At 67.7% G+C, this 24,106-nt stretch overlaps 3 protein-coding genes across 8 annotated transcripts; 2 read left to right on the top strand and 1 right to left on the bottom strand.

Annotated features, from left to right (window-relative positions):
• The first annotated feature begins 34 nt into the window (after positions 1-34).
• Positions 35-4,551, top strand: G6PC3 (glucose-6-phosphatase catalytic subunit 3). Its single transcript, XM_066567162.1, has 7 exons — positions 35-124; positions 855-1,081; positions 1,572-1,678; positions 1,839-1,929; positions 2,265-2,383; positions 2,468-2,609; positions 3,463-4,551. Exons 1-7 carry the CDS (start codon positions 107-109, stop codon positions 3,812-3,814), a joined length of 1,056 nt encoding a protein of 351 aa, XP_066423259.1. The 5' UTR covers positions 35-106; the 3' UTR covers positions 3,815-4,551.
• Positions 4,552-6,736: 2,185 nt separating this feature from the next.
• HDAC5 (histone deacetylase 5) lies at positions 6,737-23,801 on the bottom strand. 6 transcript variants are annotated; one of them, XM_066567123.1, is made up of 27 exons: positions 23,765-23,801; positions 22,297-22,410; positions 20,020-20,094; positions 18,415-18,629; positions 17,645-17,777; positions 17,451-17,565; positions 17,225-17,352; positions 16,985-17,116; positions 16,030-16,136; positions 15,590-15,718; positions 14,942-15,176; positions 13,851-14,044; positions 13,330-13,605; positions 12,959-13,109; positions 12,039-12,172; positions 11,837-11,957; positions 11,145-11,194; positions 10,966-11,073; positions 10,296-10,351; positions 10,121-10,208; positions 9,913-10,032; positions 9,730-9,827; positions 8,800-8,918; positions 8,582-8,715; positions 7,844-7,928; positions 7,406-7,559; positions 6,737-6,817 (listed from the first exon to the last, which is right to left on the bottom strand). In XM_066567123.1, exons 2-27 carry the CDS (start codon positions 22,316-22,318, stop codon positions 6,778-6,780), a joined length of 3,219 nt encoding a protein of 1,072 aa, XP_066423220.1. In that variant the 5' UTR covers positions 22,319-22,410; positions 23,765-23,801; the 3' UTR covers positions 6,737-6,777. The 6 variants fall into 6 exon arrangements, with proteins under 6 accessions (XP_066423220.1, XP_066423221.1, XP_066423222.1 ...); XM_066567124.1 differs by having other exon boundaries at positions 15,590-15,715; XM_066567125.1 differs by having other exon boundaries at positions 17,645-17,774.
• Positions 22,317-23,868, top strand: LOC136567179 (basic proline-rich protein-like). The gene is made up of 3 exons (XM_066566679.1): positions 22,317-22,428; positions 22,800-23,529; positions 23,580-23,868. Exons 1-3 carry the CDS (start codon positions 22,317-22,319, stop codon positions 23,866-23,868), a joined length of 1,131 nt encoding a protein of 376 aa, XP_066422776.1.
• The last annotated feature ends 238 nt before the right edge of the window (positions 23,869-24,106 follow it).

The following is a 24,106-nucleotide window of genomic DNA, read 5'->3' as shown; positions in this document are numbered from 1 at the left end:
GTCCCTCCCGCCCCGCCGTAGCGCGCCGCCCCGCGGGTGGTGATGGGAATTGTAGGCGGAAGAGGGCGCGGAGAGCGGCGGGAGGGAGTTTTGAGGGGTCCCTGGGATGGAGCCCCCCCCTCAGGTACCTCCCGCCGGTACCGGGGGGTGGGCAGTGCCACCGGGGGGCTCAGGGAGGGTCTGAGGCTGCTGGTGGGGATGGGCAGGCCGCGGGTCTGATGTAGGGAGACCCCAGGGAGGCCTCGGGCCTGAGAGCACAGGGAGGCCCGGAGGGACCCCAGAGGGACCCCAGGGAGGGCCAGGACCGGCCTTAGGGAGACCCGGGGAAAACGCCAAGGAAAACCAAGCGTGGCTCCAGGGACACCCCAGGCCCTCTGCAGAATGACCACAGGAGACCCAGGAGGTTTCCAACGGAAAGCCCAGGGAGGTGGTGGCTCTTTGGAGCATCTCAGCTGCTCCAGCAAAACCCACAACAACCCCCAGGATCCTGCCCTGGCCCCCAGCCTGGAGCCACAGGTGTGCTCTGCCCTGGGGCAGGAATCTGGGAGTCATTTGTGGGCAAGCTTCGAGTGGTGAATGAGTGCCTGAGTCAGTGCCAAGGGATCCCTTTGGGATCCAGCCACCTCCCGCCAAGGGATCCCTTGGGATCCAGCCACCTCTCACTGTCCCCAAGGGATTCCTAAGGATCCCTCGGGATCCAGCTGCCTCCCACCCTGTCCCCAAGGGATTCCTCGGGATCCAGCCGCCTCCCACCCTGTCCCCAAGGGATTCCTCGGGATCCAGCCACCTCCCCTGCTGTCCCCAAGGGATCCCAGGGGATCTCTGCTGGGGCTGATCTCTTCACTGTGTCCCAGCCCAGTGCCATGGATGCCCTGCACGAGGCTGGGATCCACGCCGCCGTGGCCCTGCAGGCTGGGCCGCCCTGGCTGGAGCAGTTCTGGCTCCTGCTGACCTCGCACCTGGACCCCAACTCCATCTACACCGTGTGCTTCCCGCTGGCCCGCGGCCTGGACGAGCACGTGTCCCTCATGGTCCTCTGGATCGCCCTGGTGGCCGAGTGGCTCAACGTGGTCCTCAAGTGGTGAGGGGGGCACGTGGAGGGGGGCACTGGGACACTCCCTGCACCCTGGCTGTGGCACTCTGGGCACACACTCCCTGCCTGTGGCATTGCACAGGGTCACCCGAGCTGCCCCGAGTATCTGCCAGGAATTCCTGGCACAGAAAAGCTCGGGAGAGATCAGGACTGGCAAAGGATCCTGATCTTCTGTGGCTTCATCTCCTCTGGGATGGGCTGCAGGGATCCTGCCCTCCTGGATCCCAGGGCTGCAGAGATCCTGCTCTCCTGGATCATACAGGATGGGCTGCAGGGATCCTGCCCTCCTGGATCATACAGGATGGGCTGCAGGGATCCTGCCCTCCTGGATCATACAGGATGGGCTGCAGGGATCCTGCCCTCCTGGATCCCAGGGCTGCAGGGATCCTGCCCTCCTGGATCATACAGGATGGGCTGCAGGGATGACCCTGCCCGGCTCTGGGCTCCCTCCCACGGCCCCCTGCTGTCCGTGCCGCAGGTTCCTGTTCGGGGAACGCCCGTACTGGTGGATCCACGAGTCGGGGCTGTCTGAGCGGGAGCAGCTCCCCCTGCGCCAGTTCCCGGTCACCTGTGAGACAGGACCAGGTGAGTCCCGGCTCGGGCAGCCCTGGGAGGAGCCCCAGGAGCCCCAAACCTGTGGGAACGCTGGGCTGGAGGTGGGAAAATCCCCTCCAGAGCAGCGGGGAAGGGTTTGGGCTGGGCATTGCCAGCTCTCCCCACAGCCCCCCTGTGCTTCATCCCCCAGGGAGCCCCTCGGGGCACTGCATGATCCTGGGGGCGGCCCTGTGGCCGATTGTCACCGCCCTGAGCAAGGCAGTGTCCAGGTACACCCGGAGGTGAGTCTGGGACGGGCAGGGGCAGCGCTGGGGAGCGTCCTGGGCCTCTGTGGGAACAGGGGGTGGGGCAGAAGGAGGAGTCCCGGGATGGAGACCCCATCCCTTGGAAGCTTCCAGAGCCCCTGTGGGAAGAGGGGGTGCATGTGGGACCCCCACTCAGTGGGCAGCACCCATGGAGGGTGATACAGATCCTTCCCAGTAGGGCAGCTCCAGGGGGACACATCCCTCCCCTGGCAGCTCGGGAGGAGGCTGTGAGACCCCCTGAATGCCCCCCAGGGCCTTTTTTTTTGCTGTGCTTTCCCCCTTCCCGCCCTCCTGACCCCGTTTCCCCCCAGCCGGCTGCTGAGGCTGGTCCCGTTCCTGCTCTACCTCCTCCTGCTGGTGGCCATGGGGCTCTCCCGGATCTTCGTCCTGGCCCACTTCCCCCACCAGGTGATCTCCGGCTCCCTGGCAGGTGAGGGGGACTCCCAGCCCCTTCCCCGGAGCCCCTTCCCAGCCCCTCCCATCCCAGTGCCGACCCCGCCTGTCCCCGCCCCAGGGATGGCTCTGGGCTGGGGGCTGCAGCGCTGGCCCCCCAGCTTCCTCAAGGTTCGCTTCTTCCTGCTGACGGCTCTGGGGCTGCTCCTGAGCGCGCTGGCCCTGCACGGATTGGCCACAGCCGCGGGGCTGGACCTGGACTGGTGAGAGCCCGGGGACAGGGGGACAGGGGTGTGACAGGGGGACAGGGGTGGCACGGGGAAAAAGGGGTGTCACGGGGGGACAGAGGGGACACAGGGAGATGGGGGTGTCACAGGGGGACAGGGGTGTCACAGGGATCAGCTTCTGGGGTGTCAGGGGGTCCCCCAGGGATGTGCCCACCAGGGAGGGGTATCCCCAGGGAGCAGCCCTTCAGGCTGGAGGGAGGCATCCCCAGCAATCTGCTGCCGGAGTGGTTTAGGGACTGACTGCAGGGATGTGCCAGGGCCGGCCCCAGGGATGTGCCAGGGCCAGCCCCAGGGATGTGCCAGGGCCAGCCCCAGGGATGTGCCAGGGCCGGCCCCAGGGATGTGCCAGGGCCAGCCCCAGGGATGTGCCAGGGCCGGCCCCAGGGATGTGCCAGGGCCGGCCCCAGGGATGTGCCAGGGCCAGCCCCAGGGATGTGCCAGGGCCGGCCCCAGGGATGTGGCCTCCCGAGCAGTTTGGGGAGGGGGCTGCCCCCATAGCGGTTCCTGGAGGGGTCACACCCCAATCCCAGAGCGGTTTGGGGATTGGGCTGCCCCATAGCCGTTCCTGGAGGGGTCACACCCCAATCCCAGACCCATTTCTGGAGGGGTCACACCCCAATCCCAGAGCAGTTCCTGGAGGGGTCACACCCCAATCCCAGAGCGGTTCCTGGAGGGGTCACACCCCAATCCCACAGCGGTTTGGGGATTGGGCTGCCCCATAGCCGTTCCTGGAGGGGTCACACCCCAATCCCAGAGCGGTTTGGGGATTGGGCTGCCCCATAGCCGTTCCTGGAGGGGTCACACCCCAATCCCCGCTGTCCCCCCGCAGGTCCCTCCGCCGGGCCAGCGCCCGCTGCTCGGAGCCCGCCTGGCTGCGGCCCGAGACGCGGCCCTGGTCCTCGCTGTGCCGGGTGAGCGGCAGCGCGCTGGGGCTGGCCCTGGCCGCCCGGTACCCCCTGAGCCGCCGCGCCGCCGAGGAGCTGCGGGGGCTGGAGCCGCCCCTGGGCAGCGCCACGCTGGGGCTGCTGGCTCTGGACATGCTGCACAAGCTGCCCAAGGGCGGCGGCAGCGCCCTGTGGTACCTGAACGTGGGTGCCCGCTACGCCCTGGGGCCCGTGCTGGTGGAATCCCTGCTGCCCCAGCTCATCCTCACCCTCCGGCGGCTCCGGGCGACCCCCTAGACCCCCCCAATGTCGGGGATGGGGGGGATCTGCTCCCAGTTCATCCCCACCTGTCCCAGGGACCCCCAGATTGAGCAGGGGGTGTCTGCTCTGTTGCCAGTTCATTCTCACACTCCTTTCACCCCAGGGACCCTGAAACCGAGTAGGGGGTCCCCACTCCTGTCCCAGTTCATCCTCACTCTCCCTTTCCTCCAGGGACCCCCAAATTGAGTGGGGGGCCCTGCTCTGTTCCTGATTCACTCTCACTCCTTTCCCCCAAATTGAGTTGGGGGGATTTCTGCTCTGTTCCAGTTCATCCTCACCCTCTTTCCTCCCAGGACCCCCAAATTGAGTGGGGGGCCCTGCTCTGTTCCCAGTTCATCCTCACACTCCTTCCCCCCAGGGACCCCCAGATTGATTGGGGGTTTCTGCTCTGTTCCCCGTTCACTCTCACTCCTTCCCCCCAAACCGAGCATTGTCCCGGTTCATGCTCACCCTCCCCTGCCCCAGGGACCCCCCCTCACCCTGGGGAGGGGTCCCTGCTCCCCCCCCGGGGCAGAGCCGGGGGTGCCCCGTGCCCAGCGGAGTCTGGGGGGACACAGCCCAGGGGCAGCCCCGGCCCGGGGACACTGAGCTGCCACCCCCTCCCCAGCTGTCCCCAGCTGTCCCCACCCCTCCGCGGCAGGGATGGGACCCCCCCTCACCGCGGTGTGTGCGGGGCTGCCCCCGTTTGGAACCAAATAAAGCACCAGAACCGAGCCGGGCCCCGAGTGCTGCGGGGGCAGAGCCGGGCATGGGGAGGGGGACAGCGGGGACAGAGCCCCCCGAGCACGGGGGTGACAAAGGGGACCCCCCCCTGCTCCCTCCCTGCGGTGCCTGGGGAAACTGAGGCACGTGGGGACACGGCGGGGAGAAGGGGGCAGGGAAAGGGACACAGGGACAGGGAAAGGGACACAGGAACAGGGAATGGGACACAGGGACAGGGAAAGGGACATGGGGACAGGGAATGGGACACAGGGACAGGAAAGGGACACAAGGACAGGGAATGGGACACAGGGACAGGGAATGGGACACAGGGACAGGGAAGGGGACACAGGAAAGGGGGACATGGAAAGGGACACAGGGACAGGGAATGGGACACAGGAACAGGGAATGGGACACAAGGAAGGAGGACAGGGAAAGGGACACAGGGAAAGGGACACAGGAACAGGGAATGGGACACAGGAAAGGGGGACAGGGAAAGGGAAAGGGGACACGGGAACAGGGAAAGGGGCACGAAAGGGACACAGGGACGGGGAAAGGGGACACGGGGAGAGGGAAAGGGACATAGGGACAGGAAAAGGGGCACAGGGAAAGGGACACAGGGAAAGGGATACGGGGACAGGGGCACAAGGACAAGGAAAGGGACACGGGGACAGGGAAAGGGACTCAGGGACAGGGAAAGGGGCACAGGGACAAGAAAAGGGACACAGGGACAGGGAAAGGGGAGTCAGGGAAAGGGACACAGGGACGGGGACACAGGGACAGGAAAAGGGACACAGGGACACCCCCAGCCCCCCAGAAGCACGGGCCCGGCGGGTATTGCCAGAAACAGTTTATTTATACAAGGACGAACATCGGTGACATCTTACAAAATACTCAACCGAGACCCAGAGCGAGCGTGAGCGGGGACGGACGGACGGACGGACGGACGGACCGGGGGACACGGGGGACACACGGCGGGGCGGGGGGGGGTGGGACACCAGCCCAAAGCAATCCAGGGGGGCCGGAGACCCTGATCCCCTCCCCCCAAATCCAGAGGCGTTTTCCTCTCCCGGGATGGGACGGGGATCCCCACCACACTCGGGGTGTCCCCAGAGTTGGGGACACGCAGGATTCCCCCCCTTTCCTCACCCTAAACCCGGGTCCTTCCCCCCCAGGAGAGGTGACAAGGACACCCTTAGCCCCCTGTCCTAATTTGGGACCACCCCAAATTGCCGCCCACCCCCGGAATAATTTAACCCACGACACACTGTCCCTGTCCCAGTCCCCACCTCCGCCCCCCCATTAAAAAAATACTATTAAATAATCCATCTGTAATAAAATTATATCCCTTTTTTTTTTGGGGGGGTGGTGGTGGGTGGTTTTCTCTCTTTTAAAGCTAAAATCGCTCCGAGGCCCCTCCAGCTGGTGACAAAACAGGAAAATAAAGTGGTTTTTCCTCTTTTTTTTTTTTTTTCTTTTTCTCTCCTTTTTTTTTTTTTTGTTTTTCCCTCTCCTATAAAGATAAATTTGATCCCAACAAAGGCGCCGGGGTGACAAAGTGACAGAGGGGGGGTTGGGGACAGGGCTCGTCCCTTTGTCTCCTGTCCCCATCCAAAACGGGGAGGCCGAAGGGAAAACAAAAAAAAAAACCCAAGAAAATTAAGAAAAACCCAAAATGAAGGGAAATTAAGGCATTAAAAAAAAAATAATTAAAGGCACGAATATTTCCCATTGCCTCCCCTGGGGGGAGCAGACGGAGCCAGGGAGGGAACGAGGAGGGGAGACACAAAAATAGGGGAAAATAAGGAAAAAACCCTAAAAAAAATCTCGAGGAGCCCCGGGAGGGTCCGGGCAGCGCCGGGGGGGACCCGATGGACACAGGGGACATGGGGGGACATGGGGGGACATGGGGGGACAGGGGGTGCTGGTGGAACTGCTGCTGCACAAGAGACACGACCGCAAACACCGCGGGGAGCCGGGGGCACAGGACGGGCGGGGGGATTTTTTTGTGTTTTTCTCCTCTTTTTAATAGAAAAAGAAAATATTTTCCTCTTTTTTTTTCTGGTTTTCCTTTCGATTTCTGCCTTTTTTTTTTTTGTCTTTTTTTTTTTTTAGTGTTTTTTTTTTTTTTGTCTGTGTGTTTTGGATTTTTTTTTTCCTTTTACTGTGATTTTTTTTTTTTTGTGTGTGTTTTTCATCTTTTCCAGGTGTTCCTTGGTTTGCTGGATGATCCGGGAGGGTCAGAGCGTGGGCTCAGCCTCCATGGGCTCCTCTGCTGGCCTGGGCAGGGGAGGGACAAGTGTCTGTCACCCCCACACGACATGTGTCCCCCCCAGTGTCACACCCTCCCCGTGTTCCCCTGTGTCCCCCAGTCACACCCTCCACGTCCCCTGTGTCCCCACAGTGTCATACCGTCCCTGTGTCACACCGTCCCCATGTCCCTTGTGTCCCCCCATGTCCCCTAAGTTCCCCCCCAGTGTCACACCCGGCTCCACTCACCCCCATCCTGTGTCCCCTGTGTCCCCCCAGTGTCACACCTGGCTCCATTCATACCCCCGTGTCCCCAGTGTCACACACCCCCATGTCCCAGTGTCACACACCCCCAGTGTCCCCCTGGTGTCACACCCGGCTCCATTCACCCCCATTCTGTGTCCCCCTTGTCCCCCCCTATCCCCCACTGTCACACACCCCCTGTGTCCCTCCCATGTCACACCTGGCTCCATTCACCCTGACCTGTGTCCCCCCATGTCCCCCAGTGTCACACAGCCCCTGTGTCCCCCATGTCCCCCCATGTCCCCCATTGTCACACCCCTCATGTCCCCCCATGTCCCCCATTGTCACACACCCCCATGTCCCCCTGTGTCGTACCTGGCCTGTGGCTCCGTCCTGCCGTGCTCAGCCCCCACGGACAGCAGGGCCATGGCTGTCACCGTCTCGGCCTCCTCGGTGTCCCCACGCTGCGCCTCCAGCAGGGACCGGCCCACGGCGGCGGCAAAGCGCCGGACAGAGCCCCAGTGCCGGCCTGGGGACAGGGACAGGGACAGGGACTGGGCTGGCACCGAGCGGGCAGGGACGCCCCGTGACCCCCCTGTGACAGAGCCAGCCCCAGGGACCCCCCCGTGACCCCCCTGTGACAGAACCGGCCCCAGGGACCCCTCAGGGACCCCCCCTGTGACAGAACCGGCCCCAGGGACGCCCCGTGACCCCCCTGTGACAGAACCGGCCCCAGGGACCCCTCAGGGACCCCCCCTGTGACAGAACCGGCCCCAGGGACCCCTCAGGGAGCTCCTGTGCCCCCGTCCTCACTCTGGATCTCGATGACCTTCTCCAGCGTGGCCACTGCGTTCACGTTGGGCTTCTGCTGCAGCAGGGCCGGGTCCAGGGGCTCCAGCTGGGGGGGGGACACCCTGTCAGACCCCCAAAAGTGCCACCAGCATCCCCAAAGTGCCACCAGCATCCCCAAAGTGCCACCAGCATATCGAGACTGTCACCAGCACCCCCAAACTGCCACCAGCACCCCCAAAATGCCACCAGCATCCCCAGCCTGTCACCAGCACCCCCAGACTGCCACCAGCAACCCAAAACTGTCACCAGCACTCCCAAAAGTGCCACCAGAACACCCAGACTGCCACCAGCAACCCAAAACTGCCACCAGCACCCCAAGACTGCCACCAGCAAGCCAAAACTGTCACCAGCACTCCCAAAAGTGCCACCAGAACACCCAGACTGCCACCAGCACCCCCAAAATGCCACCAGCATACCCAGCCTGTCACCAGCACCCCCAGACTGCCACCAGCAACCCCAGAATGCCACCAGCACCCCCAAAAGTGCCACCAGCAACCCAAAACTGCCACCAGCACCCCCAAAAGTGCCAGCAGAACACCCAGACTGCCACCAGCACCCCCAAAGCCACAGCAGGGACGGGACTGGAGCCCCTCACCAACCAACGAGGGGGAACTGAGACACGACATGGGGTGCACACCCCAGCACGCCCCCAGGGAAGGGCTGGGGGGCTCGGGGTGGCCCCAGGGGTGTCCCCCGTACCTCGAGGCCGAGCAGGGCGGTGACACAGGCCTCGGAGGCGTCGCAGATGGCCGTCAGGTCGTGTCCCCCCTCCAGCGCCAGCACCACCCGGCCCCCGGCCAGCATCATCAGCTGCTTGGTCAGGTGCCCGAAACCTGGGGGGACAGGGACACCGGGCAGGGGGTGAGGGGTGGCAGGGCCGGGGTCCCCCCCCGGGGTGCCCCCAGACCCCCACTCACACTTGGCGGTGACGGAGTAGCCACCGAGAGGGGACAGGTGGCCCTCGACGGCGTCGAAGCCGGCGGAGACCAGCACCAGGTCCGGGGAGAACTCCTTGGCAATGGGCATCACCACCGTCCTGGGGGGGGCAACGGCGGCTCGGGACCCCCCCAGGGCTGGGGGAGCCCCCCAGGAGGGCAGGGACACCCCCACAAGGACATGGGGATCCTCATAGAGAACAGGGACACCCCCCCAGGACATGGGGATCCTCACAGAGAACAGGGACACCCCAGGACATGGGGAGCCCCCCAGGGAGCAGGGATGGCCCCCAAGGTGTGCAAGGAGCCCCCAAGGTGTGCAGGGACCCCCCCAAGGTGTTCATGGACCCCCCTGAGGTGTGCAGGGACCCCCCCAAGGTGTTCATGGACCCCCCTGAGGTGTGCAGGGACCCCCTCAGGATCCAGAGGACCCCCTGATGCAGGGACCCCCCCCCACTGCACAGAGACCATTCCCCCAGGACACAGGGACACCTCCCATAGGACAGAGCCCCCCCAAGGGCTCAGGAACCCCCCCGCCAAGGGCTCAGGAACCCCCCAAGGGCTCAGGAACCCCCCCAGAGGCTCAGGAACCCCCCCGCCAAGGGCTCAGGAACCCCCCAAGGGCTCAGGAACCCCCCCAAAGGCTCAGGAACCCACCAAGGGCTCAGGAACCCCCCCAAAGGCTCAGGAACCCCCCAAAGGGCTCAGGAACCCCCCAAGGGCTCAGGAACCCCCCCAGAGGCTCAGGAACCCACCAAGGGCTCAGGAACCCCCCCAAAGGCTCAGGAACCCCCCAAGGGCTCAGGAACCCCCCCCAGAGGCTCAGGAACCCCCCAAAGGGCTCAGGAACGCCCCAAGGGCTCAGGAACACCCCCAAGGGCTCAGGACCCCCCCGAGGCAGAGCCCCCCCACCTGAAGGCTGTCAGGTACTCCACGTCCCCGATCGGGGGGTCCACGCCGCCGGTCCAGGCGATGTTGATGTTGTAGCCCACGCCCAGCCCGCTGCCCACCTGGGCACAGCCACGGGTGAGTGACCCCCCCGTGCCTCAGGGGGGAGCACCGAGGGACCCCCACCCCCCAAAGTGTCCCCGGTACCTCCTCGGGGGCCCCGCTGCCCGGGAAGAAGTTGCCGTCGTCGTAGCGGTGCAGGGAGATGTAGAGCACGTGCGGGTCGCTGTAGAAGGCCTGCTGGGTCCCGTTGCCGTGGTGGATGTCCTGGGGGGGCACCCGGGGCTCAGGGACACCCCCACACCCACCCAGGCGGGCCCCAAGGCCTGTGGGGTCCCCCCTGTGCCCCCCTTACCCAGTCCACGATGAGGATCCTGCCCACGCTGAGCCGCTGCTGCAGCAGCTTGGCCGAGATGGCCACGGAGTTGAAGAAGCAAAAGCCCCTGGGGACAAGGGACATCAGTGCAGGGGGTGGCCCTGGACAGGGGGGTGGCCCTGGGTGAGGGTCCCAGCCCCGTCCCTGTACTCACATGGCCGTGGACTCCTCGGCGTGGTGGCCTGGGGGGCGGATGACGGCGAAGCCATTCTGGGGGACAGAGAGGGACACGAGTGGGACACAGAGGGACGTGTGTGTGACACAGAGGGACCTGTGGCACTGGGGCACAACTGGGACAGAGGGACACAGGTGGGACACAGAGGGATCTGTGTGTGACACAGAGGGACCTGTGGCACTGGGGCACAACTGGGACACAGGGACATGTATGGGACACAGAGGGACGTGTGTGTGACACAGAGGGACCTGTGGCACTGGGGCACAACTGGGACAGAGGGACACAGGTGGGACACAGAGGGATCTGTGTGTGACAGGCACGTGTGGCACTGGGGCACAACTGGGACACAGGGACACGGGTGGGACACAGAGGGACGTGTGTGTGACACAGAGATGTGTGTGGCATCGGGGCACAACTGGGACCGAGTGGGACACGGGTGGGACAGGGAGGGACATCTGTGTGACACAGAGGGACGTGTGGCACTGGGGACAAATGGGACAGAGGGACATCCATGGGATAGGGAGGGACACACAGGAATGTGTGTGTGACACAGAGACACGTGTGGCACTGGGGCACACTGGGACAGAGGGACACGCACAGGACAGGGAGGGACATGTGCAGGGAGGCAGTGACAGTGCCACACGCTCACCTTGACCTCCCCTGCGGCCACCTTGAAGGCCAGCTCGAGCAGGCAGCCCACGGCCGTGCGCACCGCGCTGGACGAGTGCAGCTCGTTCCACACCGTGTCACTGTCCACCTGCGGGGACACCGGGGGTCACGGGGGCACGGCCACCCCGGGGACACCCCCAGCCCTGCCCCCAGACTCACCCCGATGCCCCCGCACGGCAGCACCGCGTACGTCTTCGGAGTGATGGGACCTGCGGGGTGATGGGGACAAGGGGACACAGGGGTCCCGTGGGGTAAGGGGACCTCTGAGCACCCCAGGGGATTGGGAATGCCAGGGGATGGGGGATCCCATGGGAAAAGGGCACCCCAAGGGATTGGGAACGCCAGGGGATGGGGGATCCCATGGGAAAAGGGCACCCCAAGGGATTGGGAACGCCAGGGAAAGGGGGATCCCATGGGAAAAGGGCATCCCAAGGGATTGGGAATGACAGGGGATGGGGGATCCCATGGGAAAAGGGCACCCCAAGGGATTGGGAACGCCAGGGGATGGGGGATCCCATGGGAAAAGGGCACCCTTGGGCACCCCAAGGGACGGGGAACACCAGGGGACAAGGAGCCAACGGGACAGGCTGTGGGGACAGGGGGAACCCCTGGCCTGTGGGACAGGGGAACCCCAGGCACCCCAAGAGATGGAGAAACCCCAAGGACAGAGGGACCCCATGGGACCCCTGAACACCCCAAGGACTGGAACCCCCCATGGGACACGGACTCTCCTGGATGCCCCAGGGGATGGGGACCCACAGGGAACAGAGGGATCACAAGGAACAGGGCAGCAAGGTGACCCCAGCTCCAGAGAGGGGGGTCCCAGGCATCGGGGGACCCCCAGCACCCACCCAGCAGCTTTTTGCTGTCCAGTTTCTGGCGGTTCAGGGGGCTGGTGCCGTAGAGCAGCGCGTGGTGCTCCGAGTGCACCGTCTGGATCTCCTCCAGCGTCGCCTTCCTGCCCCGGATCCGCTGGGAGGGGGCACAGGCTGAGCCCCCAGGCTCCCTGTGCCATCCTGACCCCCCACCAGAACTTGGGGAGCCCCCCCTCACCTCACACTTGCCCAGCAGCCCCGTCTCCTGCAGCCGGGACCAGATGCTCTGGATGCGGCCGGCGTGCTCGGGGTGGATGGTGGTGTTCCCACAGGTGCACTGGTGCTTCAGCATGAACGTGTCGTACACCACACCTGGCACGGCACAGCTGGCACAGCTGGCACCCCGGGACACCCCCAGGGAGGGGCAGCCCCGGGGAAGGGGGATCCCAGGGGGTACGGGGGTCCCTGGGCACCCCGAGGTGTGGGGAACCCCGGGAGACAAAGGGAATCCATGGGATTGGGGACACCAGGCACCCCCAGGTATTGGAAACCCCAGGGGACAGAGGGATCCTGTGGCACTGAGGAACCCCAGGACATTCCAAAATATTGGGAACCCAAGGGATAGAGGGATCCTGTGGAGTTAGGGGACCCCAGAACATTCTAAAGTACTGAGAACCCCAGGGGACAGAGGGATCCCTATGGGGTAGGGGGACCCCAGAACATTCCAAAATATTGGGAATCCAGGGGACAGAGGGATCCTGTGGCGTTGACGGACCCCAGGACACTCCAAAATATTGGGAATTGAGGAGACAGAAGGATCCTATGGGGTAGGGGGACCCCAGAACATTCCAAAATATTGGGAATCCAGGGGACAGAGGGATCCTATGGTGTTGAGGGACCCCAGGGGACAGAGGGATCCTATGGGGTAGGGGGACCCCAGGGGACAGAGGGATCCTGTGGAGCTGGGGGATCCCTGGGCACCCCCAGGATTGGGAACCCCAGGGAAGAAGGGAACCCCACAGGAGAGGAACATCCACAGCCCCACCACAGAATGGGACCCTCGGGGGGGGGGGGGACACAGCCACCCCATGGGACAGGAGCCCCCCAAATCCCAGCACCCCCAGGGCACAGGGACCCCCCCATCCCTCAGTACCATACCTGTGGTGAAGAGGTGCTTGGGGGGCCCCTCGGGCTGGGGGGGTTTGACGCTGGCCGGGGACGATTGCGTGCGGGCGAGGGCGGCGTGGGGCAGAGCCAGGACCCCCAGGGGGGGCGCGGGGAAGAGCTGCAGCGGCGCCTCGGGGTACACCTGGGGAGGGGAGGGGGTGAGTGACTCACCGATGGGGGGGTCACGGTGTGGGGGCGGCGGGGACAGGGGACAGAGTGGGGGATGAGTCACCGACCCTCGCGAGTCATCGCTGCGGCAGCGTCCCCAAAAACGGGGGGGGGGGACACACACAACATGGCTGGGGGGAGGGCAGGGGGTGCTGGAGATTCAGGGAGCGTCTGGGTGCCCCCCAAAGTCTCACCTGCTTGTAGGTGACCCCCAGCTCTGTGACGTCGGGGTCCCCAGGGGCCTCGGCCTCATCCCCGCTGTCCCCTGGCTCCTGGCAGCCCTCGGGGTCCTGGGGCTGCTCCGGGGGGTCCCCAGCCTCTGGGGACACCAGGGCGATGGGGGGGCCGAGGGAGGGGCCTGGGGGGCCCCTCTCCCCCGGGGGGGGCGACTGCTGCTCCGTCAGCTCCTCCTCCGTCTCCTCGGGGTGGGTGGGGGGCTGCCGGGCCAGCTCCGCCCCCTTGGGGAGCAGCTGGGGGGGCACGGGGGTTAAGTGAGGGTCACCCCATGGCCCCCCTGCACCCACCCCGTGCCCTGCATCCATCCCACACCCCAGTCACCCCACAGCCACCCCACACACCTTTGGCCAGCCCTTCCCCAATTTCCCACCCTGTGCCTCAGTTTCCCCTGCTCGCACTGCTCCCCCTGCTGTATTTTGGGGGTCAGTGGTGCCCCAAAGCTCCCCAACACCCACCCCGCACGCCCCCCATGCCCCACCTTGGCCAGCTGGAGCTGCTGCTTGTCCAGGAAGTGCTGCTGGAGGGGCCCGTGGGGCAGCGCCTGGGGGCTCTGCGGCAGCGGCGAGGACTGCGTGCGGCTCAGGGGCCGGTGCCGCGGCAGCTTGCTGCCCCCGCCGCGGGGAGCCCCGGCCCGCTCCGCCGCCACCAGCGGGGACTGCCCGTGCAGGGGCACTGCGGGGACACGGGGACAGCGGGTCAGAGCCACCCCGAGCCCCCCAGAGCCCCCCGATCCACCCCCATCACCAGCGGGGACTGCCCGTGCAGGGGCACTGCGGGGACATGGGGACACCGGCTCAGAGCCACCCCAAGCCCCCCAGAGCCCCCTGACCTACCCCCCGTTACCAGCGGGGACTGCCCGTGCAGGGACATGGGGACACCGGCTCAGAGCCACCCCGAGCCCCCCGATCCACCCCGTTACCAGCGGGGACTGCCCGTGCAGGGACATGGGGACACCGGGTCAGAGCCAGCCCGAGCCCCACAGAGGCCCCCAATTCCCCCCCATCACCAGCGGGGACTGCCCGTGCAGGGGCACTGCGGGGACAGGGGACACTGGGTCAGAGCCACCCTGGAGCGCTGGGGAAATGCGGGACAGACTGGGGGGAACTGGGAAAGAGGGGAAGGAAAGGGGGGTGAACTGGGCAGGACTGGGGGGGAAAATGGGGCAAACTGGGGAAGTACTGGGGGGACACTGGAGGGGGACTGGGGCAACACTGGGGGGACACTCAGGGGGGATTAGGGGGACACTGAGAAAGGATTGAGGGGACACTGGGGGGGGGCGATAAGGGGGACACTGAGGGAGGACCAAGGAGACACTGAAGGGGGGATTATGGGGACATTGAGGGGGGGACTGGGGGAACATTGAGGGAGGGACCAGGGGGACACTGAGGAGAGATCAGGGGGACACTGAGAGGGGACCAGAGGGACACTGAAGGGACACCAAGGAGGGATCAGGGGGACACTGAGGGGACACCGAGGAGGGATCAGGGAGGCATTAGACACTAAGGGGGGAGCAGGGGGACACTGAGGGGACACCACGGAGGGGACAGGCAGCAGGCACGCAGGGCTCACCAGCAATGAGGGTGCTCTGCTGCCGCGCCTGCTCCAGCAGCAGCACGTGCTGCAGCAGGGACGGGGACCCGGCCGGGGCGTCCCCCCCATCCAGGGCCACCCCCAGCAGGCAGCCCGGGATCGAGGAGGTGCTCAGGAACTTCCCGGTGAGGGCGGCCCCGGGGCGCAGCGGGGACACCCCCGGGGGCACCCCCGGCCGCTCGCCCTCCGCCTGCGGCGACAGCTTGGGGGACACCTGCGGGGACAGCCGTGACACTGGGGGTCCCCACACTGCCCCAGGGCTAACAGGTCCCTGTGCCACCCCTGTGGGGTCCCCACATCGCCCCAGGGCTGCCACGTCCCTGTGCCACCCCTGTGGGGTCCCTGTGCCACCTCTGTGGGGTCCCCACATTCCTGCTGCAGGGTGCCAGGCCCCCCAGGCCACCCCCCACACATGCATCCCCATATCCCCCCCCCCCCCCGTGGTGTTCCATGTCCCAGTGCCACCCGCCACGGTGTCCCCATGGGGTCCCTCATGTTCCCTCTGTGGAGCTCCAGGTCCCCCTGCCACCCCCTGTGGGGTTCCCATGTCCCACCAGCCAAGTCCCAGTGCCACCCAGCCCAGGGTCCCAGTGCCACCCAGCCCAGGGTCCCCGCGCCCCCACTCACGGGGAGGTGGGCACTGGTGACGGTGACAGTGGCCTGCAGCCCCAGGGACAGGTTGGGCAGCGATGGGGACGTGTAGAGGCTGAGCTGGGCCCCGTCCAGGGCCAGGGCGCGGGGCTGGGGCAGGAGCTGCTGTGGCACCACACGGCAAACGTGGCATCAACACCCGAGGGGACACCACAGGACAGACAGGACAGCACATGTGGGGACAGGATACCAAAAAGTGTGGGGACACACCACCAACACATGCAGGGACACAACAGGCCACCAACGCTTGTGGGAACACGCCATCAACACGTGTGGGGACAGGACAGGTCACCAACACGTGTAGGGACAGGACACCAACGTGTGGGGACACGACATGCCACTAACACGTGTGGGGACAGGACAGCACTGACCCCTCCCACCCGCATGTCCCTGTCCCTGTCCCCGTGGGGCCGTACCTCGCTGTGGATGTTGGGGACAGAGGCGGCCAGGCCATTGTGGGCACCGTGGGAGCTGTTGGGGGAGCTGGGCCCCGACCCGGGGGCGCTGCTGCAGACCGATGACACTGCGGGGGACACGGGGGTGTCACACGGGCATGGGGACACTGCCCCGTGTCACACGGGCATGGGGACACAGCTGTGTCACACACAGACACTGCGGGGGACACGGGTGTCACACGGGCATGGGGACACTGCTCTGTGTCACACAGGCATGGGGACACATGGGGACACTGCCCCGTGTCACACGGGCATGGGGACACAGCTGTGTCACACACAGACACTGCGGGGGACACGGGTGTCACACGGGCATGGGCACACTGCTCTGTGTCACACAGGCATGGGGACACATGGGGACACTGCCCCGTGTCACACGGGCATGGGGACACAGCTGTGTCACACACAGACACTGCGGGGGACACGGGTGTCACACGGGCATGGGGACACTGCTCTGTGTCACACGGGTATGGGGACACTGCTCTGTGTCACACAGGCATGGGGACGCTGCCCCGTGTCACACACTGACACATGTGTCACAAGGGCATGAGGACACTGCCCCGTGTCACACTGACACTGCAGGACATGCGTGTGTCACACAGGCAGGAGGACACTGCCCTCTGTCACATGGGCATGGGGACACTGCCCTGTGTCACACAGACACTGCCCCATGTCACACCACACCGCAGGACACATGTGTGTCACGTGGGCACAGGGACACCGCTCTGTGTCACACAGTGTGTCACACCCTGACACTGCTCCGTATCACATGGTCTGTCACACCCTGACACCTCACATGTGCCGCATGCGTCACCCCAGCCACGAGAGGCCACGGGGGCTCTGGGGGAGCACTGGGTGACCTGGTGAGCGAGCCCAGCCCGTGTCCCCGCGGTGTCCCCGCGGTGTCCCTGGCACGCACCGGTGATCTCCACGTGGCGCTTGCGGAAAGCGCTGAGCACGGAGCCGTCGCGGCGCCGCAGGAGGGGGCTGCTCCTCCGCTCCGCCACCTTCTGCTTCAGCCGCGAGCGCACCTTCAGGTTGGGCTCGGACGCTGGGGACACAAGTGTGTCACCGGGATTGTCACCGGGATTGTCACCGGGATTGTCACCGTCACCCCCCACGGGCGTGGCACGCCCCCCCTGTCCCCACCGCCACCCACCGGTTTTGCGGAGCGGGAAATCGTCCCGGCCGTCGTAGGTGCCGAGGAGGGGGAGCTTGTAGGACGGGGGGGTCCCCGGGCTGCCGGTCTGGGGGGGGGAACTCTGGTCCAACGAGGTGTGGTGAGCCCTGGAGGGGGGGGAAAAGGTGGCAGAGACCTCGCTGGGACACCCGGGTCACCCCCAGAGTGCCTCGGGGGGGGGCTGGGGGGCCTCAGGGGCACCTACCAACATTTGGGGTGCTGGGGGAGGGAATGGTTGGGGGGGCCAGGGCCCGGCTCCTTCGTCTTGCTGAGCAGGAATTCCTGGAGCTTCAGCTTCACCTCCGTGCTGGCGATGGCACCTGGGGGGCACAGGGGGGTCAGGGGGGCAGCACAGCCCCCCCCCCAGCCCTGCTGCACCCCCACATCCCCCCCACTCACTGTCACGGCCCCGCTCCTTGGGGCGCAGGCTCTGGAGCTGCTCCAGGCGCTGCTGCTCCAGCTCCTGCCGCTCCCGCTGCCGCTGCTGCTCCAGCTCCTGCTGCCGCCGGGCTGCCAGGGCCTCCTGCTGCTGCTGTGGGGAGGGGGCACCGCCGTGGGACCCCAGGCACAGCCCCGGGACCCCCCCTCAGCCCCGGCCCCGAGGGGGGCGCTGGAACCCCCCGTGTCCCCCCAGTGGCTCCCTCACCCTCCATCAGTGACACCCCAAGAGCAGGTGCCCCATGGTGCTGGCACCCCCCGTGTCCCCCCTAACGGCTCCATCCCCTCAATGGCTCCCTCACCCTCCATCAGTGGCACCCCCGGCCCCAAGAGCAGGTGCCCCATGGTGTTGGCACCCCCGGTGCCCCCCCAATGGCTCCCTCACCCTCCATCAGTGACACCCCACAGCTCCATCACTCCCTGTATCCCCCCAATGGCTCCATCATCCCCAATACCCCTCTAAAAGCCCCATCTCCCCCCCAGACTGGTGACACCCCACATCTCCATCATCCTCAGTACCCCCCCAAAAGCCCCATTCCCCCCAATGGGTGACACCCCACATCTCCATCATCCTCAGTACCCCCCCAAAAGCCCCATCATCCCCAATACCCCTCTAAAAGCCCCATCTGCCCCAGACTGGTGACACCCCCCAGCTCCATCCCCCCCAGATCCCCCACACCTCCAGCACCCCCAAATCCCCTCCCCAGCCCCAGCCATGCCCCTGCACCCACCTTGAGGTGCTTCTGGAGCTGGACCTGGTGCTGGCGGGTGAGGTGCTCGTGCTGCTTCTGGAACTCGGCGAAGAGCAGCTGCTTCTGGAGCTGCTGCTGCTGCTTCAGGGCCACCAGCTCCCGCTGCAGCTGCTGCTCCCGCGCCGCCGCCAGCCCCGCGTCCACCCCCGCCTCGGGCCCCGGCCCCTCCGGCCCCTCCGGCCCTGCCGGACACGCTGGGTCGGGGGGAAATGGGATGGGGACACGCCGGGAAGGATGGAGGGGGCTGGGAGGGCTTTGAGGGGCAGGTTTGGGGGGCTCCGGGGATGCAGAGGGGTTTGGGGGTGTCCCAGGGGTGATAGGACTCATTGAAGGGGGATGCTGCAAGGATGGGGGGGTCAGGGGTGGTTTGGGGTGGGTTCTGGGGGGGTGTCAAGGAAGCCCTCGGGGGTCTCCCCTCAGACCCATCCCCCTGGATCAACCCCAAAATTTCCGCCCCAGCACCCACCGGGGGGCACAGACAGGGAGGGATGGGACACGCAGGAGTGGGGGGGGGGGGGTGGGCGGCCCCACGCACACAGGAAGGCGGGGGCGGGCGGGGGGGGGCACGCGGTGCATGTCAATGAGGCCCCCCCCCAACCCAGCCCAGCCCAGCCCAGCCGAGCCCCCTCCCCCGGGCACTGACGGGCACTGACGTGTCCCCGTCCCCGCGCGGACCCACGGACGTCACCGTGCACGGAGAGGGGGGCACAGACTCCCCCCGGCACCGAGAGACCCCCCCCCAAGGACAGACGGACCCCCCCAAGAACAGCCAGACCCCCCCCCAGTACCACAGAGCCCCCCCAGGAGAAGCAGCACCCCCATATCCCGACCACCCCCAGCCCCATCCAGCCCCGGGGTTCGGCTCTCCCGGGGGTATTTGAGGGTACACTGGGGTCCTCCTGCACCCCCACAAGGACAGGCAGACCCCCCCCAAGGACAGACAGACCCCCCCATTCCCATCCAGCCCCGGGGTTCAGCTCTCCTAGGGGTATTTCTGGGTACACCGGGGTCCTGCAGCCCCCCCCAGCCGGGGGTCCCCAAAGGGCCCCGTGGGATGTCGGGGTGCAATGGGGGAGTCTCAGCACCCCGAGGTGCCAAGGGGGCATTTTGGGGTGAGTGGGGGCTTTGGGGTGGGGGCACACCCCACCTGTAGCCCCCTCCCCCTTGAGGGACAGGGGGGTTTAACCCCTCGCTGCCCAGGGCTCCCCCAAACAGAAAGGTCCCCGTGGGGACAATGGGGGTGTCCCACGGAATGGGGACACGGGAGGGGCCGGGGGCTGCACCCCCAGGGCTGCAGCACCTGTCCTTGCACACCTGTCACACCCTTGCACACGCATTTGTGCAAGGGGGGGGTCTCTCCCATTACACACCTGAACACGCTCGTGTTCAGCAGCTCCCCCCACACACACACCTGTGGGGGGCGTCACCGGGTTTGGGACGGTGTCACCGGGTTTGGGGCCGTGTCACCGGGTTTGGGGCGGTGTCACCGGGTTTGGGACGGTGTCACCGGGTTTGGGACGGTGTCACCGGGTTTGGGACCGTGTCACCGGGTTTTGGGGGGCACGGGGGGCCGCCCCCACTCACCTGGGGCGGGCAAGGCAGCGTGCAGGGGGACACGGGGCAGCAGCTCCAGCGGGGGCTCACGGCCGGAGCCCCCCTCTGCAGAGAGACACCCGGGACCCCCTGAACGGGCTGGGAACTGGGAGGGGGGGGGGGATGCACGTGCACCCCCAAACCCAACCCCAGCCACCCCAAATCTCTCCCCGGCGGGTGGGGCTGGGGGTCACAGAGCATCCCTGGGTTTTGGGGTGACGGGAGCCAATGCAGCCCCCCCAGTGCAGGCAGGGCAGGGCCGAAGGACCCCCCCTCACCCACGCCCCCCCCCCCCAATCCAGGCTATTCTCTCTGGCGCCTGGGAATAGCCGGCGCACGGGAGGAGCCGGCTATAAATAGGGAATTGTGCCGGGGGGGCCACGGCAGATCCCGGGAGGGGATGCGCTGTGTGCCCCCCCCTCCCCCAGACCCAGCTGCATCCCCCAACTGCCCCGGGGGCTGGGGGGGCAGGGGCAGCCCTGGCTGGGGGAGGCCTGGGGTCCCCAGGACCCCCCAGCTCCATCCCACATCCCCCTAATTGCCAGGGACGTTAATCCGCGTTAATCAGCGCTGCCCGAACCAAAGCTGGGATGTGCTGGGGGTGGGGGGGATTAGCCCCACTTGCCGAGGACCCCCCCCTCCCCCTCAGCCCACTCCAGACCCCCCGAGTGCCCCAACAGGAGCCCCCCAAGAGGGGCTGGGGGGGCCAGCTCAGCACATTTCCCACCGCATCGGCGTCTGTCCCCAAGCGGCTCTGCAGGGACAACCCCGGGCAGGGCAGGGGCGGGGGGGTGACACCGTGCTGAGGTGTGGAATCCCCCCCCCCTTTTCGGGGACGGGGGACCCCCCCACGCCCCCCCCAGGCGCCCAGACCGTGCGTAACCCCCCCGGCAGCGCCACGTTTATTTACCAGGCGTTAATCCCGAGCCAAGACTTTTAATAGCCGGGATATTTCTGGGACACCCCGCGACCCCCCCGCTGCCCCCCCCCCCCCGGGGTGCTTTGGGCCTTGACGTCAGCCCGGCTATTTCTGGTGCTGCCAGCGGGCAGGAGGCCGCGGGAATGGGCCCGCCCGGCTCCCGGACCCCCTTTCCCGGTGGTCGCACCCCAAATCCCAGCCCAGACTCCTGTCCTGGCTCCCACAGCAGAGCAGAGGGGGGTGGGCCCCGGCCCGCGGAGCCCCCCCCAGAGGTGGTGGCACACCTGGGGGACCCTCGGGGGTGTTGGGGGGAGCAGTGGGGACCCCCAGAACTCCAGGAGGGAGGAGGGGAAGGAGGGGGCTGCACCCCGAGATGGGACCAGCACCCACGGGACCCCCCGGTTCTGGGATGGGGGCGGGAAAAGGAGCCCTGGGGGGGTCACGGAGCACCCGGGGGCAGATTGGGGACCCCCAGGGGCTGACTGAGCGCAGGGGTGGCCTCTGCCACATCCCCAGCCCGGCCGAGCCCTCCCAGCTCAGCTCAGCACCCCCGAGGGGTCCCCAAACGCCTCCAAACAGCCCCAAAGCCGGGAATGGACCCCGTGGGAAACGGCCGGGGATGGCAGAGGTGGCCCGGCCGTGTCCCCGTGCCACCGCGCCGCGTGCCAGCCCCGTGCCAGGCACGGCCGGGCCGCGCTCCAGCCCCGCGGCCGCTCCGCAAATACCGGCGGGCGGCCCGGGGGGCGGGCTGGGGACAGAGGGGACACCCGCTACCACCGCCCCGTGCCTCAGTTTCCCCTGCGGAGGCCGCGGTGTCGGCGCTGCCGCGTGTCCCCTCGGGGTGGTGGAAGGGGGGGGACACCAGCGCGTCCAGATGTCGCCGGAGTTCCCCCCGGGATAATTATAGGGCGGGAACCGGGACAGCGCGGGCAGGGCCCTGGCGGCCACCACGGTTGGCTGTCCCTGTCCCCACGCGTGGCACCCCGGGGGGCAGCGGGGACCCGCCCCCGGTGCCATAAAGAGCCACGTGTGAGCCGTGCCACGACGGTGCCGCCAGCCGTGCCTCAGTTTCCCCTCCCAGCAGGGCCCGGGAGCACCGGCAGGGGGGCAGGGGCACGGGCTGGGATAAGCGGGGCAGGGGGTGCCCCCCGGTACCCCCGTTTGGCGCGGATGTGCCCCCGCTGGAGCTGCGGCCCCCCGGTACCCCGATATCTGCTGGGTGCCACGCTGGGGGGGCACAGCGGGGACAGGGGACACGGCGGTGCCCAGGGGGGACACGGCGGTGCCCAGGGGCAGTGCCCGGCTCTCGCAGCGGTGCCCAGCGGGCGCAGCCCCCCTCGGGCTCTCACCTGTGTCGCTCTGGGGGTCCATGGTGGCCCGCGGGTGCCGGGGGGGCTCGCAGAGGCGCGTGTCCGTCAGCGCCGGCCGGGGCACCGGGACTGTGCCCGCGCCGCCCGGGAGCCCTGCGGGACCAAGCGCCTGTCAGCACCGCGGGACCCCCAAAAAGCTCCCCCGGCAGCAAACGGGGGGCTCTGAGCCCGCACCGAGCCCCCCCTGAGCACCCACCCCGGGCGGGACGTGGCCCCCTCCCCTCCGGTGTTCCCCTGGGATGTGGGAGGGGCCTGGGGGTACCCCCAGAAGGGACCTGGGGGTCGCAGCGTTACACAAAGCTCTGCAGGAAAAGGGGGGGCCCCGCAGAGGGGGAGCCCAGGGGGATAACAGGCAAGGAGCCCCGGCCGTGCCACCCCACGGGGACACGGATGGGACCCCCGTAAGGACACGGCTGGAGGAGGGGGGACACACGCTGACCCCCCCACCCCGCGAGCTCCCCGCTGCTGCGACCCCCCCAAAGCGAGGCGTCACCCCAAGATCGGGGTCTGGGGGCGTCACCCGCGAGGGCCACGCGGCGGGACGGACCCCACGGCGGGGGCACACGGCACTGGCGCCGCCGGCAGCGCCGAGCCCGGCGCGGTGCAGCGGGGCCCCCCCGGCCCCCCCGGCCGCGCTGCGGAGCCGCCGCCGTGCCGGCGCACGGGCCCCCCGACACTGCGGGAGCCCCGAGCCCGCAGGGCCCCCCGAGCGCACGGGGACCCCCCCCCGCTGCACCGTGCACGGCCCATGGCACCGGGACCCCCACCTGAACCGACCCCCCCGAGCCGCACCGCGCCCCCCGAGCCGCGCCGGGACCGCTCATTGCAGGGCCCCGCCGAACCGCAGCGGGACCCCCCGATGGCAGCGGGACCCCCGAAACTGCGGGGCTCCCCCGAACTGCACGAGGGCTCTCCGGGCTGCAGGACCCCCCCGTTGCATGGGCGCGCTTCCCCCTCGAGCCGCACCGGGACCCCGGAATGCACAGGAGCCCCCCACCCGCACCGGATCGCACCGGGACCCCAGTGCAGCCCCCCCGACCTGCAGCGGGCCCCCCCACCGGAGCCCCTCCCCGAGCACACCGGGACCCCACCGCCCCCCCTCCCGCGCTGCGCCCGGGCCCCGCTGCAGCCCCGGACCCGCGCAGGGCTCCCCCCGCTGCAGTCCCCCCAAACCCGCACGGGGGTCCCCATGCGGCCCCCCCGCTCCGCACGGTGCGCAGCCCCGCACCCCGCGCCCCCTGAACCGCACCCCCATTGCACAGAACCCCCCCCATCCCCGCTCCGAACCGCACCGGACCTCCGGGATCGCAGCCCCCCCGCCGCCGCACGGAGCCCCCCCGGAGCCGCGCGGGGGTCCCGGATCCCGCGGAGCCCCCCCCGGCGCGGGTCCCCGCCCCGATGCGGCCGCCCCGGTGCCGCCCCGGTGCCCCCCCGGTGCCGCCCGTACCTGGGGTCCCCCCGGTGCCGCCCGGCGCGCGCCCCGCCACCCCCCCGCCTCCTCCTCCATCTTCGCCGCGCGGCCCCGCCCGCCCCGACAACAACATTCGGTGACGTCACTCCGCGTCACGTGACGGCGCCCGGTGCTAAAAATAGCCCCGCGCGCGCGGAGCCCCTCCCCCCTTAAAGGGGTGGTCCCTAACGAGGGGCGGAGCCTATTCGGGCCTTAAAGGGGCCGCGCAGCGAGTGAGCGTGAGGCGGTGTCAGTGTGTGAATGAGCGTGTAACAGCTCCGCGTGAATGCGAGTGACTGTGAGCGTGCAAGGGCGCACAGGTGTGTGACAGGTGACAGG

Source organism: Molothrus aeneus, chromosome 28 (assembly GCF_037042795.1).
Source record: "Molothrus aeneus isolate 106 chromosome 28, BPBGC_Maene_1.0, whole genome shotgun sequence".
Lineage (NCBI taxonomy): Eukaryota > Metazoa > Chordata > Aves > Passeriformes > Icteridae > Molothrus > Molothrus aeneus.
Note: the sequence above shows the minus strand (reverse complement) of the source record. Positions and strands in the feature narration are given on the sequence as shown.

Excerpts from the sequence above, each read along its gene's own strand:
- HDAC5 (XM_066567123.1), bottom strand. The coding sequence starts at position 22,318 with ATGGACCCCCAGAGCGACACAG. Across the intron at positions 12,173-12,958 it reads CAAGCACCTCTTCACCACAG|GTGTGGTGTACGACACGTTC; the intron begins GTATGGTACTGA and ends GTGCCGTGCCAG. Across the intron at positions 10,033-10,120 it reads GGATCCTCATCGTGGACTGG|GACATCCACCACGGCAACGG; the intron begins GTAAGGGGGGCA and ends GTGCCCCCCCAG.
- LOC136567179 (XM_066566679.1), top strand. The coding sequence starts at position 22,317 with ATGGTGGCCCGCGGGTGCCGGGGGGGCTCGCAGAGGCGCGTGTCCGTC. Across the intron at positions 22,429-22,799 it reads CCCTGCGGGACCAAGCGCCT|CGAGGCGTCACCCCAAGATC; the intron begins GTCAGCACCGCG and ends ACCCCCCCAAAG. Across the intron at positions 23,530-23,579 it reads CGGCCCCCCCGCTCCGCACG|AACCCCCCCCATCCCCGCTC; the intron begins GTGCGCAGCCCC and ends CCCATTGCACAG.
- G6PC3 (XM_066567162.1), top strand. Across the intron at positions 2,384-2,467 it reads GATCTCCGGCTCCCTGGCAG|GGATGGCTCTGGGCTGGGGG; the intron begins GTGAGGGGGACT and ends TCCCCGCCCCAG. Across the intron at positions 2,610-3,462 it reads GCGGGGCTGGACCTGGACTG|GTCCCTCCGCCGGGCCAGCG; the intron begins GTGAGAGCCCGG and ends GTCCCCCCGCAG.